The 17,368-nt window shown below is 50.3% G+C and overlaps 4 protein-coding genes across 4 annotated transcripts; 2 read left to right on the top strand and 2 right to left on the bottom strand.

The window, feature by feature from the left end:
* Window positions 1–710: 710 nt before the first annotated feature.
* pldA (uncharacterized protein) lies at window positions 711–3,582 on the top strand (the record flags this gene model as incomplete). Its single annotated transcript, XM_056960427.1, has 8 exons — window positions 711–771; window positions 837–1,237; window positions 1,301–2,075; window positions 2,124–2,384; window positions 2,440–2,900; window positions 2,953–3,157; window positions 3,219–3,502; window positions 3,568–3,582. 8 exons carry the CDS (start codon window positions 711–713, stop codon window positions 3,580–3,582), a joined length of 2,463 nt encoding a protein of 820 aa, XP_056806582.1.
* A 3,841-nt stretch (window positions 3,583–7,423) lies between these two features.
* On the bottom strand, window positions 7,424–9,109 carry N7506_011133 (ribose phosphate diphosphokinase subunit PRS1; the record flags this gene model as incomplete). Its single annotated transcript, XM_056960426.1, has 5 exons — window positions 7,424–7,454; window positions 7,504–8,549; window positions 8,601–8,721; window positions 8,777–8,786; window positions 8,851–9,109. The coding sequence occupies 5 exons, from the start codon at window positions 9,107–9,109 to the stop codon at window positions 7,424–7,426; spliced, it is 1,467 nt and encodes a 488-aa protein (XP_056806581.1).
* A 145-nt stretch (window positions 9,110–9,254) lies between these two features.
* On the top strand, window positions 9,255–10,109 carry N7506_011132 (bifunctional precorrin-2 dehydrogenase/sirohydrochlorin ferrochelatase MET8; the record flags this gene model as incomplete). Its single annotated transcript, XM_056960425.1, has 3 exons — window positions 9,255–9,374; window positions 9,430–9,911; window positions 9,980–10,109. Coding segments are annotated over 3 exons (732 nt in total), but the record flags the coding sequence as incomplete, so codon positions are not given.
* A 153-nt stretch (window positions 10,110–10,262) lies between these two features.
* N7506_011131 (Arf family guanine nucleotide exchange factor SEC7) lies at window positions 10,263–16,192 on the bottom strand (the record flags this gene model as incomplete). The annotated part of the gene is made up of 4 exons (XM_056960424.1): window positions 10,263–10,599; window positions 10,650–12,039; window positions 12,095–14,370; window positions 14,418–16,192. The coding sequence occupies 4 exons, from the start codon at window positions 16,190–16,192 to the stop codon at window positions 10,263–10,265; spliced, it is 5,778 nt and encodes a 1,925-aa protein (XP_056806579.1).
* Between the last annotated feature and the right edge of the window lie 1,176 nt (window positions 16,193–17,368).

Raw genomic sequence — 17,368 nt, 5'->3', positions numbered from 1 at the left:
TGTACTCCGTCTGTAGCCTCTCAATAGGCGCGTCAGCGGCGCGGGAACCAATGCGAGAACCAAGGAATCCCAACCCCATTACATCATAACGAACATATCATATTGTTTACTCCAGTTTACTTCGCGGGTGATAATACGGAGTATGCTCAGATGATCGCTGGGTCGTTTTTGTGTCTAGATCTTATAGATATCGTGTTCTCCACTGGCTGACTGTCTGCTTTGCTTCTTTTCACTCTCCGTCCATGGATCCAGGCTCTGGTATGAAAGAACTAGCCCCCAAGGTCATGACCACATATATATCCCAACCACAATTGTTCATTGGTCTTTCCAAACCCAACATGAATATGAAGATTCTGTTGCTAGATCGCTTCTTAATCAAACATCAAATACATTGTACAAGATAAATTCAATTCCACTCTATTTTTGTCTGCCAAGAGCTAACCGAAAGAGATCCGACGCAACCACGGAAATGGAGGAAATGGAGGGGCTCCACGCGGCTGAGAACAGGAACATACAGAATTCAACTGCCCATCATGCCCTGTGGTTGGTTCGTGTAGATCGGCATTTTATATCCTTCTTGGCACTGTATCACCAATCCCAAACTAATCTCTCCTCTTAAGGCGTAGGGCCGAGGGTGATGTCACCGTAGTCATCTCCAGATTTCTCCCCCTCCTCTTTGCTTTTCCCCTCACACGTCCCACACCCCAAGTATGCAGAAATTCAAGGAGAAGTTCGAGCATGGCATTGACCACTTGGAGGGGTCTTTCAAAGGTGAGTGATCCAGACTCTCCACTTGGGCACTTCTGCCCCCCACCTTCCAACTAATTCGAATGAAGACACCCATCTCCACGATGTGAAGGCCGAGGCCACGCATTTCAAGCACAAGGTTGGAAAGTTCTTCAACATCATCAACCCAAATCATCGCCATGACGAGGAGCATGAGCAGGCCACCGACAAGAAGCGCACAGAGCGCTCGGAGTCCCACCGCTTCAAGTCCTTTGCCCCCATTCACGACGGCAATCGCATCAAGTGGTACGTCGATGCAAAGGATTACATGTGGGCCGTCTCGGAAGCCCTGGAGAAGGCCACCGAGACCATCTACATTGCCGACTGGTGGCTTTCCCCAGAGCTGTTCTTGCGCCGTCCTCCGGTGCAGCACCAGGAATGGCGATTGGATCATGTCTTGAAGCGTCGCGCCGAGGCCGGCGTGAAGATTTACGTAATTGTGTACAAAGAGGTCGGTTCCGCTGCTTGACTAGCCCCCGAGGTGCGAAAAATTACATACTAATCCCATGGACAGGTCAACCAAGCCCTGACATGTAATTCGGCGCACACAAAACATGCGCTGCGTAACCTGTGCCCCGAGGGAACACCGGGCTATGGCAACATCCGAGTTATGCGCCATCCCGACCACAACGTCTTCGAAAATGCTGCTGACATGACACTTTACTGGGCGCATCACGAGAAGTTCATCGTGATCGACTACAACGTAGCATTCATTGGCGGTATTGATCTTTGCTTCGGACGATGGGATGCAAACCAGCACCCACTGGCAGATGTTCACCCAGCTGGACTGAGAGACGACATCTTCCCCGGCCAGGATTTCAATAACAACCGAATCATGGACTTCCAGAGTGTGCAAGACTGGCAGAGCAACGAAGTCAGCAAGGCAGACTACGGTCGTATGCCGTGGCACGACGTTGCGATGGGTTTGCAGGGTGACTGCGTGTTCGACATTGCGGAGCACTTCGTCCTGCGTTGGAACTTCATCAAGCGCGACAAGTACAAGCGCAGCCACGACGTCGACTGGCTTCTGATGGAGGGTCGCACGGACGAAGACGAAGATATCATTGCCGTGCAGCGTCCCAAGTACCCTTGCGGTGATTACATCCAGCATCCGCTGACCCCTCTTGCCACCAAGAGCCGTGGTAACGTCGGTACCGTGCGCGCCCAGATCGTGCGCAGCAGTGACGACTGGAGCAGCGGTATCTTGAATGAGCACAGTATCCAGAACGCATACTGCGAGACGATCCGTAATGCGCAGCACTTTGTCTACATTGAAAACCAATTCTTCAGTAAGTCGATATTCGACCTTATGATAGACACTTGCTAACTCTTCCCAGTCACTGCCACCGGCGACCAACAGGCTCCGGTCTTCAACCAAATCGGTCGGGCGATCGTTGATGCTTGTGTGCGCGCAGGCAAGGAAGGTCGCAAGTTCCGTGTGATCGTTGTCATCCCTGCGATTCCCGGATTTGCTGGCGATCTCCGCGACGATGCTGCAACCGGTACCCGAGCGATCATGGACTATCAGTACAAGTCGATCTGCCGAGGCGAGCATTCAATCTTCGCGCAGATTGAGAAGGAGGGAGTTGATCCACGAGGTAGGCCCGCCCCAAGAGTTAAGAAGTCTGAACGCCCCCCTAATGAGCTAAATAGAGCACATGTTCGTGTTTGCCCTGCGTGCGTACGATCGCATCAACAAAACACCTGCACTCGAAGAACTCGAGAAGCAAGCCGATGTCACATACCAGGACATCCAGCGTGGTATTGCAGAGTCTATTATGAGTGAAAGTGTGCACCCAGGTATCGGCGACGACGGCGATAAGAACGAGAAGGACTATGAGAACGAGCCCAGTCAAAAGGAAGAGACGCTTCGCAAGCTGGAGCGGTTCGAGCAGAAATACGAGCAACGCAAGCAGGAAGATGGCTTCCACAGTAAGGACACGGTATCGCACTGCACCATGCTGAACGGAGGCAAAATGTCAGAGGAGACATGGGAAGGTGAGCCGGAAGCCGAGAAAGGCAACATTGTCCAAGAAGAGCTGTACGTGCACGGCAAAGTGTGTATTGTCGACGATCGCACTGTGATCTGTGGCAGTGCCAATATCAACGATCGAGTAAGTTGATCCAGAGCGACGCGATACATAGAATCCGACTAACCACAAACAGTCCCAACTGGGATCACACGACAGTGAGCTGGCGATCGTAATGGAAGATCAAGACTTGATCCCCAGCACGATGAACGGAGCCCCATACCAAGCGTCCCGATTCGCGGCCACTCTACGTCGACAGCTGTGGCGGGAACATCTGGGCCTTCTCCCGGCACAGGAATACGATTCCCCCGAGCACCCGAACTCCCGATCTGTAGATGAGTGTCTGAACCAGATCGATCTGGGGGGCTGAGGATGACTTCGTGGCTGATCCGCTGGGCGAAGGGGTCTGGAACACCTGGACCTCTCAGGCGACCGGGAACACCGACACGTATCGGATGCTGTTCCGGGCGGATCCAGATGATAACATCAAGACCTTTGAGGATTATGATAATTTCCGACCTAGAGGATCTCGCAAGGAAGGACACTTGTTCGATCCTTATATGCCTGCTAAGGATGTGCGGGAGAAGCTGGATCTTATTAAGGGGCACCTTGTTTGGCTGCCTTTAGAATTCTTGAAGGATGCGGAGATGGCGGAGCCGGGGTTGGCTGTCAACCAGATTACCGAGGTGAGTACTCATGGTTTCCAAGGGTCTAGGTTCTATTGGTGAGTTGGTGGCTAATCGTTTGACAGAGCATTTACACCTAGTGGACATATTTCATTTCAGTCGAGACACGCTTTAATTTGAGGATCGGCCTTCATTTACCTTGTAGTAGACATGTACGAAGGTTCCCCTTAACGCAACGCCCAAACGGGAAGAACATCCATGGATATAGGTTCGAGGTGGATAGGGAGTACGGAGTATGCTTACGAGTATGCCACTCAAATTATTTATATCTTCAACACAGCTGGGCATACTCCGTAGTGATTCACCTACTCCAGAGCCCTGGAGCCCCATGCGCACAGGTACTTCCTTGCGTGGGGAAGAACCAAGCTGGTGGGAAGTATTTTTTCCTTCCACTTGATAATCCCCAATATTCTTTTAGTCTTCGATTAGTCTCCATTTAGTGCCAATTAGTCTATTTTAGTGTGTGTCGCGTCTGACTTTTGTCCCGTCTTTAGTTCCACTAGACTACGGAAGATGCACTGTCCTTCCGGCGATACATCTCATCTCCACCGCCACTGATGCGCTGCCCAGGTGCCGAATTGGCACGGAAATCATTTCCAGACGCGTTGCACGGTGAAATGGGATAGGTTCGTTTCAACTCTTGGCGATGATCGAGAGCATCCTCGAATGAGGAACCCTCGCTTTGCTGGTTCCGAGGGGCTCAAGAATGCGCAGCCGACATGCCGGATCTCTGACCGAAACCTTGAATTTTTGGCTTTCGACCGAAAAATAGACATATTGGACCCTGCGTCAGGTGCATTCCAATGTAAGGATGAAGGCCTATTCCGTGTCTGTCTTGACCGGTTACTATCTCCAGTTTTCAGATCGACATCGCCATCACCATCCACTCAGTGGACTTGATGGCGTCGAGATAAGCTCGTTACGAGACCTACATTCCTTGGGTGCATGAGAACCTCGGAAAACTTGGAAGCTGTGTAGAGTAGGGAGTAGGGATGCACAAGAAGCATAGTGAAGATTGATTTTATTAGGGAGAAAGGTAAGATAGTTTCTTTTCTCCGTCAGGAAACACAAATAGAATACATGGCCAGTTCAAACCGAAAATAACCCCGAACCCAGAACTAATAACCCGATCCAGAACAAGTGGGAAAAACAGAAGAAGGAAAAAACAGTCTAAAACTCCTCCAGATGCTGAATGCAATGCATCAATAACTTTTGGGACTTTTGGAATCACAAACGCTCGCCAAATCGAAGGCAGGAAGAACATCGAGGTGAGAACCCAGGCCCAAGGGGTTGGGCCTGTTGGGGCTTTGGGTGGACACTACCCTTACGCCGGGTTCATGCAAAGGAGTAGATCACTCCTTTAATTGCCAAAGGGCTGATGCAGAAGTCTCTTTTGGGAAGTCAGTATTTCCAATCCTTGGAAATGGGCTTGGGATGGGAAAAAAACACTCACATCCTTTGGCATTGTGGCAAGCGTTGCAGCGACAATGGCCACAGGCCTTGCAGCGCCAAATGGCCACAAAGGGACCGGAGTTGCAATCAGAACACCGCCAAGTCAGGATGTTGCCATTAGTGGCTTGGACGATAGCAAAGACGTGACCAGAGCATTGGTTGGCCATTTTGAGTTCAAAAAAGGGTAGCTGTCAAGCATCAGTATGGAGATAGAGGATGGACCCGAGACTCTGTCACATACAAATTAACAAGACCCGAGGGAATGGAAGTTTGTCGATCACCGGAGAAGGACTCCAGGCGCGGGGAATGGGAGGAATATGTAGGATGGAAGAACGACAAGAGGTCAGGCAGAGAGAAAGGTCAAAGTCAATTGCGAGGTTGCGAAGCAAGGTAGGAAACAGTCGAGAACAGTGCGAAAGTCAATTGATGGAGACTCAGAGACGGCAGCAACGTCCATTATATATAGCACACCCGATCCAATCTAGTCGACAACCAAAGAAAGAGCCGAATACAGATGCGAGAAGCCGTGACGCAGGCAACCGGGAGGAGCTGAATCGTTTCAATCGAAGGGAGAAAAAGAGAAAAGGATTAATCAGAATAAGAATAAAATAAGAAATTGGACAGAGGTCAAGATCTACCACATTAAAATCTAAGTCATTGTGGTATTTAAGATAGACTAGGTACCGATCTTCCCGAGGAACAGGGTGGAAAATCGATCGTGGACATCGGGGAGACATGATTGGAAGTATTCGATGTGAAGAAGGTGTGTACTCCGGTAGAGACGAAAAAGGTAATAGGTAATTGTGATTAATGGGGTTAGGAATAAGTGTAATAGGTATAGGCTGGAAAGGGACCCTTTGCGAATGACCAGTGGACGAGTGACCGAATTACAAATTGTTTAGTTTGAGAATTAACAAGTAGGAAAGTAGGAAAGTACTCCGTACGGTATAACTCCGCCAAACATGATAGGAAGTGGAACCCATTAGCTCAATTGGATCAGAGATCGGAACTTTCTGGTTTCAATATGGGACATTTTAGTACCTTTTAGTCGATCGTCGGGGGCATGCGCATCCCAGCAAGCCGGTTCCGATCGAGAGTGCATACACTAGTCTTAGCGTCTATAGCATTGTTCCAATTATGATCCCGAGGTTGCTTGAACTGATTTCGTATTTTTTTTCATTTGGTTTCCGCGGCCCGCTTGAGAAACCCCCTGAAAAGTCTCAATATCAACAGGGCTTGATACATCGACTTAGGCTTGACCCGAGAGATCCACTCTGTCACTTGGCTATTTGTTCTATTTGTCCTATTTGCCCTGTTTGTCAATCTGTCACGAATGCCACTACACAAAGTACTAACGGAATACGCTAGAATTCCTTAGCTGACACGAAAACCACTTGAGATGTCGTCCAATAGGATGATCAGCTAAATCGACAAATAGACAAATGTCCACTAAAAACAGGTTCAATACTAGGTAGGGGCGAAAAAAAGTACCGTACGAAAAAAAAGTACAGTACTTTCAGCTCCCCTTACGCTTAACTCAATTGCTCGCTGTCATAGCCGCGTAAGATGAACATGAATACATCTGTCACATCCCGGCTAATTTTGACATTTCCAAAAAGGTTCCAAAGTTATTACATGTCTACACTGTGCAGCGTCTGGATAAGGCAGCTCCAGTATGTACGAAAGTAACGGTAGGTTCCCAGGGTCGAGTCTTGCAGTTCCGTTCAGGGATTACCCGATGCTTGAGTTGCTGCTAGGTCTATCTGTCACACCTTAAAATTGCTAATTGGGCCAGCCATAGCCGTTCGGTCTGAAGTATACTTGGCCTGGAACAAAGTGGGTGTGGCAACGTGCACACCGACACTCCCATTGCAGTATACCAAGGTACTTGGCTATAGATGTGATACAGGCGATCACCAGACCACAACTGAATCGCAAACCGGCTTCGAGAATACAATACGGCCAACCGCATGGGAAGATCATATGAGTTTTGGGAGACGGGAGACGGTAAAAGGAGTTTTTTTTTTTTTTTTTGTGGAATAAAATTTAATTCGGAGCACGTAAATGTTTGATATGGAGATTACATTATGTTCGAGATCATCTCTTGCACCACTTCCACCGGCCAAAGACCAAATCGTTCCGAAGAACTAAGAAAGGGGTGACGTCTTCATGCTGGAGCATGAAGCAAGAGAAAGACCCGGTTTAATCTGCCAACGCTCCGTTAAGAACACCTTGTGGAAAAACGAGATGCTCCTGCAGAACTCAGAGTAGACTGCATCGCTGGTTTGGGGGAATGGAGGAATGGGGGGATGGGGGGAGTGGATCGGTTCATTCTACAGGGGCCGGGAAAGGAACGGAAGATCGTTCATTTCATAGGAAATAGGTATCGTGTCATCGCAATCCTGCAATGCAAAAACGCCGCCCGAGATGTATCTCTCCTTTTTGTCGTTTTCCTCGTTACTATCTGCATCAGTCGTTAAGGTGGAAGAGGGCCGAGACGCTGCTCGTCGTTAGTGGATGGTCACACGACACAGTCGGTGAAAACAAACCTTTCGCCATAATGGTGCCTCCGAATGCTCTCTGCCAATAGACTTGACACGTCAATGACAATCAATTTCTTCGATCGCCGCAACATTGACGGTGGGATCGGGAAGGTGTTGGTCACAACAATGTGATCGATTGATCGACATCCTTCCATCTGGTCGAGAGATTCTTCGGTAAACAACCCGTGCGTGGCAATGCAGTAGACCTTGCTAGCACCACCGCGCTTGACGACAGTCTCTGCGGCCGCAATCCACGAACCGCTCTTGTCAATCATGTCATCAACAATGAAGACAGGTCGGTCGCGCACTTCACCAACAAGAGTGATAGTCCTTTCATCGGAGGGGCCACAGACACTGGCCTCATCATCAGATTCAGCTGCATCAAAGGATCCACCGAGCGCATGATCAGGAGGTTGCGAGGAAGTATTTGAGATCATCGAGCCAGTCATGGCATCGGGGATGGCCTCTGTGTTATCTTGGCTGCTGCTTGCAGCTCCGGGTGTGGTGCCACCGGATTCTGACTCTTCCTTGATGCGGTAGTCGTCATCCACCAATTGGCCTTGCACCAGACGGCCGGTGATCACATCCCGAACTCGCACGTCCGTGTACTCGTTAGCTGCTTCCAGCTCCGACGGACGGCGAGCCGCAGGTGGGGTCTCAGGGCGCAGCAGCTGGTGTGGCGTGACTGGCTCCGGCTCCTCCGGAATTGGGGGAGTTGCAGGGGCTCTGCGAGAATTGTGCAAGTGCAGCTCAAACGGCTGCGAGTCCTTCTTGCCTACGCTTGGTTCGTCATCCACGGCATCGAAGAAGACTGTGCTGTCAGACATAGTGTTGACGGGCACTTTGGGGCGGCGACGGTCCGTGGTAACGATACCGAAGTTCAGCTTCAGGGTATCGGCCAACGAAGTGACGCGCTTGGTGCCGCCGGCATTCTTGCTGACGACGACAGCGTCCTTCCAGCTGGGAACATTCATCCGGATCCAGCGGGCAATGAACGGTTCAGCGAAGAGGTTGTCAACCGGCTTGCCGAAGAACCCTTGCATCTGGGATGCCTAGGAGCCCATCAATATCCACATTACAAAACTCGACACATAGGAACATACGTGAAGGTCCATGGTAATCACATGGTCCACGCCGGCGATCGTGAGGAGATTGGCGAGCATGCGGGCCGTGATGGCACCGCGATGGCTCTTCTTCTTAGATTGGCGCGAGTAGGGGAAATATCTCGTTTGAGTCAGCATTCACTGTGGATTTGAGTCAAACAGGACGGGCAGCATACGGCATGACCGCTAAAAAAAGAAAAGAAAAATCGGTTAGCGGGGAAAGCTCCGAGCCAGAATATCAACGACATACCTGTGATCGACTTGGCAGAGCCACCCTTGCATGCTGAGATCATGATCAGGAGCTCCATTACACTGTCGTTAATCTTCTCACTACCACTCTGGATGATATAGACATCCTGGTTCCGCACTGATGTGCCGATGTTGACACTGGTTTCGCCATTGGCAAATTTTCCCAGGTTAGCTTTGGCAGGGACCGTCCCTAAGCGCTCGCAGATGGTATCTGCGAGACCGGGATGGGAATTCCCAGAGAATATTTGAACTCCCCGCATTTTTGGAAAAAAAGCATGGGAAGGAGGAGATGTGAAAAGAAGTGAAGAAAAAGATGAGGGAAAAGAAGTCTCGGGTTGCGCAGGCGGGGTTTGCAGTCTACCCTAATGGGTCCTCTCATTATCTTTATCGATAACCCCAATAGCTGTGTCTCCCCCTCTCTCTCATCCCACCATGTCGAAGTTTCCAGAAGTGCAAGGCGGAGGCTCACTCATTCTGGCATGGCAGATTAAGGACAAGCATGTTCTAGTAGTTGGAGGTGGAGAGGTACGCAATTTAAGCTGCACTTGCATACATATGCTGATCTATATTTCTCCGATAGGTCGCTGCGGGGCGCATTCTCAACACCCTCAATGCCGACGCACGAGTCACTGTGGTATGCCCGGCCTCTGGACTCAATGAGGAGGTTGCTTTCCGAGTCGCCGAGAAGCAGGTGACACATATCGACCGCAATTTCGAGCCACACGACCTCGATGGCGTGGACATGGTGATGTGCGCCATTGACGACCCAGAAGCGTCCTCAGAAGTCTGGAAGCTGTGCAAAACACGGCGAATTGCAGCAAACATCGCCGATGTTCCGCCCGAATGTGATTTCTATTTTGGAAGCGTTCACCGTGATGGACCGCTTCAGATCATGGTCAGTACAAATGGAAATGGACCCAAGCTTGCAAGCATCGTGCGCAAGAAGATCGCCGAGACATTGCCTAGCAATATGGGAGCAGCCATTGAGAATGTGGGAAGACTGCGCAAGAAGCTCCGCGAGGTTGCCCCCAACCCAGAACAGGGACCGAAGCGTATGAAGTGGTGAGTTCATGCATTACCTTTATTCGCCAGTATTTTTGCATTCGCCAGTATTTTTGCTAATGGCGCAGGATGTCCGGGGTTTGTGAACAATGGAGCTTAGAAGAGCTCGTCTCCATGACTGAGAAGGACATGGACAGCATATTGTCATTTTATGAGTCAGGCAAAGTGCCTACATCACAAGAAGCGCAGAATCAATAATAAACCAATGAATATTTTATCAATACAGCTATGCATCTAGGTCGAACAGTAAAAAAAAAATGAGTAGAAAAGTTGTTTGTGACACACCCGAAAGCACCGGGTCATAAAACGCCTAAAATCGACGGCGAGGATATCCAAAATTCAAGCAGAAATTCAAACCTGGCTATCGCGACGCGAGGCCTTCTGTGAGACAGAGCTGCGCGGGCTGATCGGGACGTCTAGAGGGTTTGGCGGGGCAACACCAAGTCGGACCTCGCCGATACGGCGCAGAAGAGACTGGAGAGCCACGCGAATCTCCGGGTTGAGATCACGGCTCAGTAACTCCACTCCGAGGGGATAGAATGTCTCGATGTGTTTATCAAAGCCATCCTGCGGGAAGTTCGTGTAGCCATCGATGACATCAACAACAACCGGACGCCAGGCAACGATGTTGCGATGCTGGGTGTCTTCTTCAAGACGAACGAAACTGCGAATGATGTCCGCGCAGAGCCTATAAAAGAGTTAGTAATACGCAAACCGAAAATATGACAGGCAACTTACGGGATGAGAGCAGCTTCTGTCTCGTCGCGACTGCTTTGTCTCTCCTCTCGCTCGTCGTGGTACATCCGGAAGAGAATGTGCACATAGGTGGAGGCACTGCCACTCTCCTGCTTCAACAAGTTGGGGGGTTGCTTCATGAAGCCCTGGCGCCAGAGTTGCATGCGCAGATCCTTGTCCTCATTGAACTTCTTTGCAAATTGATAGCTCTTCTTTAACAGGCCCATGAGCCGGAGAAGCTCCATACTAGGGATTTGAGCATAGACAGTTTCATTGGAGAAGAGTTCGTGCACCGTTTCAATCATCAGAAGTTGAAGAACGCAGTTGGTGATTATGCGGTTGAAGTACCGGCGACGAGCCGCAGTGACCGCTGCGGGCTGCTGCTGGTCTGACTGGGGACGGTAGTCTTCCAATTCAGCACGAGCCTGACTTTGGGCAGGGGGGTCACCATTATCCTGGAAAGAGGATGTGCTTTGCGATCCATTGGCCTGCAAAGCGTCGGGCAAGTCTCCCGATGCCGCAGCAGAATCTGGGCTCTGTGTGGGATCTCCGTTGGGCACTTCAGCTGGTTTGGACATTGCAACCGCAGCCGTGAAGAGTTCATAGGCGGTAGTCTTGCTGAAAAGCTCGACAAAAGCGCCAACAATCTGAGACCAGTGCTCCTGTTTAAATTTGGAGACATTTTGCAGAATCAGCTGCTGCAAGCAGTTGCTTCCAATTCGTGCAATTGTGTCATTCTCCTGGCAGATACACAGTGTCAGAAGCTCCAAGAAGCGACTTAACATGTACTCCAAAGAATCGAAGTAGTGAGTAAAGAGAGTAATCATGTTCCGCAGCGCTTGAATCATCGTCGTGGACAACCAGACTGACAAATCCTCGTGGTTCGGAACCTTGGACATTTCAGACTTCGACTGCAAAACAACGAAAATCGGATATAGAAGCTGTCTCCATAAGACATCCCAGAAGTCTCTGGGGAAATCACCACCGTGGCGGATCAAGGTATCAAACAGGTAAGTGAGTGCTCTCGAACGAACCTCGAGGTCATCACCCGTCATGAGCACATCCTGGAAAGCAATCAGAATGGGATACCAGAACTGCTCTTCTTGTGATTGACGTGTCAGCTGCTTGGCCAGGTTGGTCCCGTTATCCTGGAAAGTAGCCGCTGAGGCAGCACCGCGGTGAGACAAAGGACATTCCGGAGTCCGCAACATTTTGAGGACAGTTGATTTCAGGGTTTCAATGGCTTGCAAGGATTTTTTCTGGAACTTGGAGTTCTTGGAAAATTCAGTCAGGCACACAATGAGATCCGCGAAAGCACCTTGGGTGATGACCACACCAAATCTAGTATTGTAGACCTGAGTGACATGATCAAATGCCATATTGACAATTGTTTCTGTTTCGTTGGTGAGAAATTGACTGACTAGTAGAGAAATTTTGATACTGCTTACCATAGGGTTCACGTGCTGCAACTGTGAAGACACCAAACATGGTCTTCCAGCCCGAGCGAATGTTATCACCACGAGCCTGAATCATTTGGATCAGGCATCGCAGGATCATGTCCTTGACAGCAGCAGTGGTACTGTTCGCCATGACATGCTCGAAAGGCTTGAGGAAGTCCTTCTGGAATTTGAAACCAGGCAGCTCCTCAATCTCCATGAATCGCATTGAAAGCTGGCGGAGCGAATCCAATGCAAAGAAGACAACCATGGTGTTGTGATGGCAACCGACTTGATTGAAATGCGACCCCAAAACATCCCAGATCTTGGACCACTCGATCCTAACACGAGTCATATTGTAGTAACTGATTTCGACCAGCTTCTGCAAACTGTAGGTGCGAGGCGAGTCGGTGTGGCCGGAAGACTGAATCTCTTGCCAGCTGACTTCACTCAAGGCCCGAACGAAATCAATGATGGCCTCATGTGAGAGGTTGGCGGTGTTTGTGAATATCCAATCCACACTACGGATTATTTCCGCCGAACGACTCTCCATTGCGATCTCCGGACGGAAAGCAGCTGGTCCATTAATCGAGCGGGGACGAGCGCGCCGTGTACTTTGCATTGACCTGCGAGATGTGTCCGCTGACGATGGCACCCTTGAAACATCAGGCAGTGACCCTTCGTCAACGCCATCACTCAGGAGCTGCAGCCGGTCAAGCTGACTGACGCAGGTCAGAATATCCCGCCACGAGCCGTGAAGACGGTTTCCTTCAGTGAGAGCGACGTCAAGCAAGGCCTTCAGCGCTTCGAAATTCTTGGGCATCATCTCCCTCACATTTCCAAGGTTGGTGAATTTCGCCAGCGCGGTAACAAATGCCACGCGCGGGGTTTCCAGATCAAAGGCACAGCTGATGCGGATGGAAAGCTTCAGTCCTTCCATGCAGAGACGAATTGTGTCCAGGTTTGAGGTGTCTTGCATCGGGGCAGACAGGCCAGACAAGAAAGACATCCATGTCACGTTGAACATAGAGCCAACATGCTGGTTCGACGTAGCTGGGATAAAGCGGGAAAGGGCATCCTTAATCGCTGTTTTGCGCTGAGCCCGGATGAGGGACCGATAAAGTTGTTCCGTTTTGTTGGCCATTTCTTCTGAAGCCTGGGCGTACTTCTCGCCCTGGATGTCCCGTCCAACAGTAGCAAAGACCTGTCCAGCCCTGGTGGCAAGACCAGTTGGGGCTGTAGGTTGTAGGGCAAGATTTGCCGCATGCTCCTGCTCAGTATCTAGCACAATCTCGTTGCTTCCAATTTCCTCATAGATCGCTCCGAGGTAGTCTGCTGGCAGATCCTGGTTGTCGTTGATTCCACGGTTGTTCTTAACAAAGTCTTCCTTCGTCATACGACGGCCCTTCATCTTCGAGCTGTGCTGATCAGTGTTGAGCAGAATGACAGAGTACGCAAGCACATATGCGGTGTCAGCATTGGCGAAAGCATTGGGGTTTTGAGTAGTGTAACGCTCGGCGAACTTCAGCATGAATCGATCAATTTTTTGGGCTTCACCGGGAAGACGGAAATGTTGCAGGAAGGAGCGTAAAGAATCGACAAAGCGGCGCTTGGTGAACTCCATCAGATCAACAAAAGCGTGCATGATTGCAATGTTCTCCGGCTCTCCCTCGCCCAAGTACTCTCCCAACATGGCTTTGTCGATGTGATCAGTGCGAAGGAAAAAGCTAGCGATATCTTCTGGTGCCTCTGAACGAATGAAGCCTTCTTGGAGCAAGGCCTTGATGCCACGCTTAGGTTTCCAATTGAATTGTTGAATTGCATTGGTGAGCGCAATCTTTTTTTGCTTGACCTTTTCAATCTGGTTGGGATCATCCTCTGGCAAAGGCGTGGAACGGCCTGTTGCGCTCTCAAACGCCTCGGGATGTGGTGAGACAAGTACATTCGTATCCAGGGATTCGCGAGAGTTGTCCATTGATTTTGAAGGCATCGCTACCTCTGGCTGTTCATCAGTGCGCTGTGTAGCCCAGTTATCGAGTGAACGAAGCATCTCAACCAAACATTCCAAAGCCTGCTGCTTCAGTCCATACTCAGATGGGATGTGAGGCATCGGAGGCGGTGGAGTAGGCACAATATGAGCACTGGTCAGAGACGGAGGAAGAGTGCCTCGTTGATGCCATTCAGAGCCAACGCTTGTCATCTTGACATGCTGTTCTTGGTACTGGTGCTGTTGGGAAGAGGAGGTCACGACCGGTACGCTGGCGTACCGAGACAATTGTTCAATGACACTAGAATGTTTAGTTTCAGCGCAGGGTGGGGAGCTTGGAGTACACACTTTTGGAAGATATTTTCCAATGCAGTCCTATCGCAGTCATAGTTGAGATAGATTTCAACCAGAGCCCGGGGATCGCCGCCTAGCCTTTCTAAGACTTCCATGAAGTACTGTTTTTGGAACGCGGGAGCACCACGCTTCTCGAGAATGGCAAGGTAGATCTCCTTTAGGAAAACCTCGAGTTCTTTTTTCATCATGACTCTCATGTCCTTCAACATCAGCCAGAAGATTTCACAACAAACCTTGAACACATGAGGCACAGCACTGGATCCATTTCGACTCAAGCTGAGGCACAGATGGGGCCTCACAGCGAGGAGCAGGGTCATTCCATCTATACTGGAGGAGCTGTTCTTTATGGTGGCCAATGGTGATATCAAGGTTGCAATGTTGTTGTTGATGAGGTAGTGAATCAAATGCAGGGAAAGCAGCTTGGACCTCATGTTCTGAGACTTCACATCTTGCTGCTGCTCGTGAGTCAATACTTTATGACTCAACTTGCATAATGCGCGGAAGACCAAAAAAGCATCCTTCACATAGATCTCATCAACATCATCCTCTGCCGAGCTATCATCATCCCTCTCCTCGGGAATGCCTGACATTGATCGGGTTGCCGATCGCTTAGCGCGAGTCACTGTAGTTGGCGCATTGTCATTGACCGAGGTAACTTCCTTAGGCGACTCAAAGCTCTGCAAGGTGAGCTTTTCGGCATTTGGGTCTTTGGTCACGGGCTGGTCAGGCTGGTCAGGCTGGTCAACCACAGACACGGAAGCCGCGTCTGAAGCTTGGCCATAATCGCTGGCGGAAGCATCAAGAGTCGAGGACGGCTTTTCCGCGGTCCGTAGTCGGAGTTCCTTGAGGTCCAGCCGGGTCCGCACTCGCTCAAACACTGTGCTAACCATTTGTGTGAGTGACCCCTGGGCGATCTGTTGATTTTGGCTGGACTTGGAGTAGATGAAGATATTGTAAATTTGGCGGACAGCCTTTAGGAGACCAGCTCCATGGACCACAATCTTGTCGTTTAGAACTGCCGCCAGCAGCGACTTGATGATTTGTTGTTGAATCTCCACCGCTGTGGCTTCGTTCTCGAAACAATCGCAGATAGCATCGATAGCGCGCTCGATCAGTGGGGGTCGTTCGGGCGTGGCTTCATTTTCGATTTCGGCGGATGGGAAGGCGAAATAGGAGTAGGTGATCAACTTTCCGATACAATCCAACGCAGTCACCTGCAATGGAATGCTGAGTGTTTTGCTTGCTAAATGCAACGGGCGGAAGATGAGTTCGGGGTCAATTGGTTGCCCGTCGGTCTGTTTGATGTTGGCCAGGGCCACCTGTGTGGCATCTTCTAGCTTCTTGTCCCTCCGAGCATCCCGCGAGGCAGCAATATTGTCCAACGCCGTCACGATAAACACCGTCGAGCTGACTGGGCCAGACCGCTGTGTCGTGAACGTGGCGGTGGTAGATCGCGAGTCGGACCGGAGTCTACTTTCAGCAGCAAGGGCATATTCGGTGGGTGGTTCCTGAATCGTGGGTGGACCATCTGTTTGGGGTTCCTCGGCCTCCGGTTCGTCCTTAGGCGGTACCTCTGGTTTATCTTCTGTTTCTTCCTCCTGAAGCGATTGCGCGCTGCTGTCTTGGGTAGGTTCTTGCGACTCAATTTGTTCGGGCAGAGTGGGCTCGTCCGACTCTAAAGCTGTTGGAGATACATCGGGGGTATCCACGGGTTTCTCAGGCACTTCAATGGACTGTCTCGGCTCAGGGCCAGGTTCGACGTCCGCCATGGTCAATGTGACTCCGGGCGGAGCAATGCGATCAGATCAAAAACATTGAACGAGCAAATGCGGAGGAGGTATGCTTGAACTATTGACAAGTACGTGTCAAATCGGGACTAACCTTGGATGGATGCTTCCAAAGCTTATTACGTAAGCCACCCGTGACCATTTGGAAATTAGACTTGGCGGCATTTCAAGTCTACGAGTAGGGGTAGAAGACTGCACTTTGTCACTTAAAGTATGGCAATGAAAAATCAATTGTTCTTGCTGCTGATTCTTGGGGTAAAATGATTATGCATGAGCGTTCCGGGTCTTTGCCTCGCACTATAGCTGAAAGACCGTCGAAACCTAGCATGGGAACTGTGCCATCAAGGGAACAAGAATAAGGGTGGGAACAGTAAACTCTTGATTATCGCAGCCAGCCATCTTGAGGGCGCTACTGGCGCTGACCCTTCACAGCGAATAGATGTTTTACTGAGCAAGATTGATGGGAGGGAAAGCGGCTGACCGAGCCTCCACTTGCCTCAGCGACAGCTATGGTGCTCCGTACGGAATACTTAGAGTTGGTTTGGGCAATGTCGAGGCGCCGCGCCATGTCAAGGTCGGAAGAGGAGCCAGTCTGCGGACAGTGGAGCGGCTAGTTGGGATCTGCTGGTAATCTGGGAGTAACGAGTCGCTCGTCGAGCCTACATTCTTCCAGACTCAGCTCACTCCTTAAGAAAGGCTCCCACAAGCTTGATTCTCGAATTCAAGATAAAACGCGGAGGATCAAATCCCCGGGAAGTGAACGGCAGGCTCCGAGAACTAAGCGGCGGAGTACGGAGTAGGAAATTGTAGTCCGTGACACGAAGGCCACAACCCGAATGCTTGCGATTTCCGCCTTGGTGCCTGAACCTGAGCTTGGGCGGGCAGAAAGTAAAGTTACCCGAAATACCATTACAGGGGCATTATTGACCCAATCCCGATTCGCTCCAGGTCTATTGTTCAAGCTTTCCAACTCCGATGAACTTGCCCAGATTATTTAGAGAATTTCTTGGCTTCCACAAATCCTACGAGATTTTGACCTTTTAAGCAGTAATTTCTTTCTCCGCTAGCTTATTACCGTTCATTGAGACCTCAACTTCGAGAGACCACAGCACTCGGTATGGGACGGTAAGGGCGGTGTAAACTATGTCCTAACAGGGG

Source organism: Penicillium brevicompactum (genome assembly GCF_028827555.1).
Source record: "Penicillium brevicompactum strain IBT 35665 chromosome Unknown utg000007l_segment0_segment0, whole genome shotgun sequence".
Classification (NCBI taxonomy): domain Eukaryota; kingdom Fungi; phylum Ascomycota; class Eurotiomycetes; order Eurotiales; family Aspergillaceae; genus Penicillium; species Penicillium brevicompactum.
Note: the sequence above shows the minus strand (reverse complement) of the source record. Positions and strands in the feature narration are given on the sequence as shown.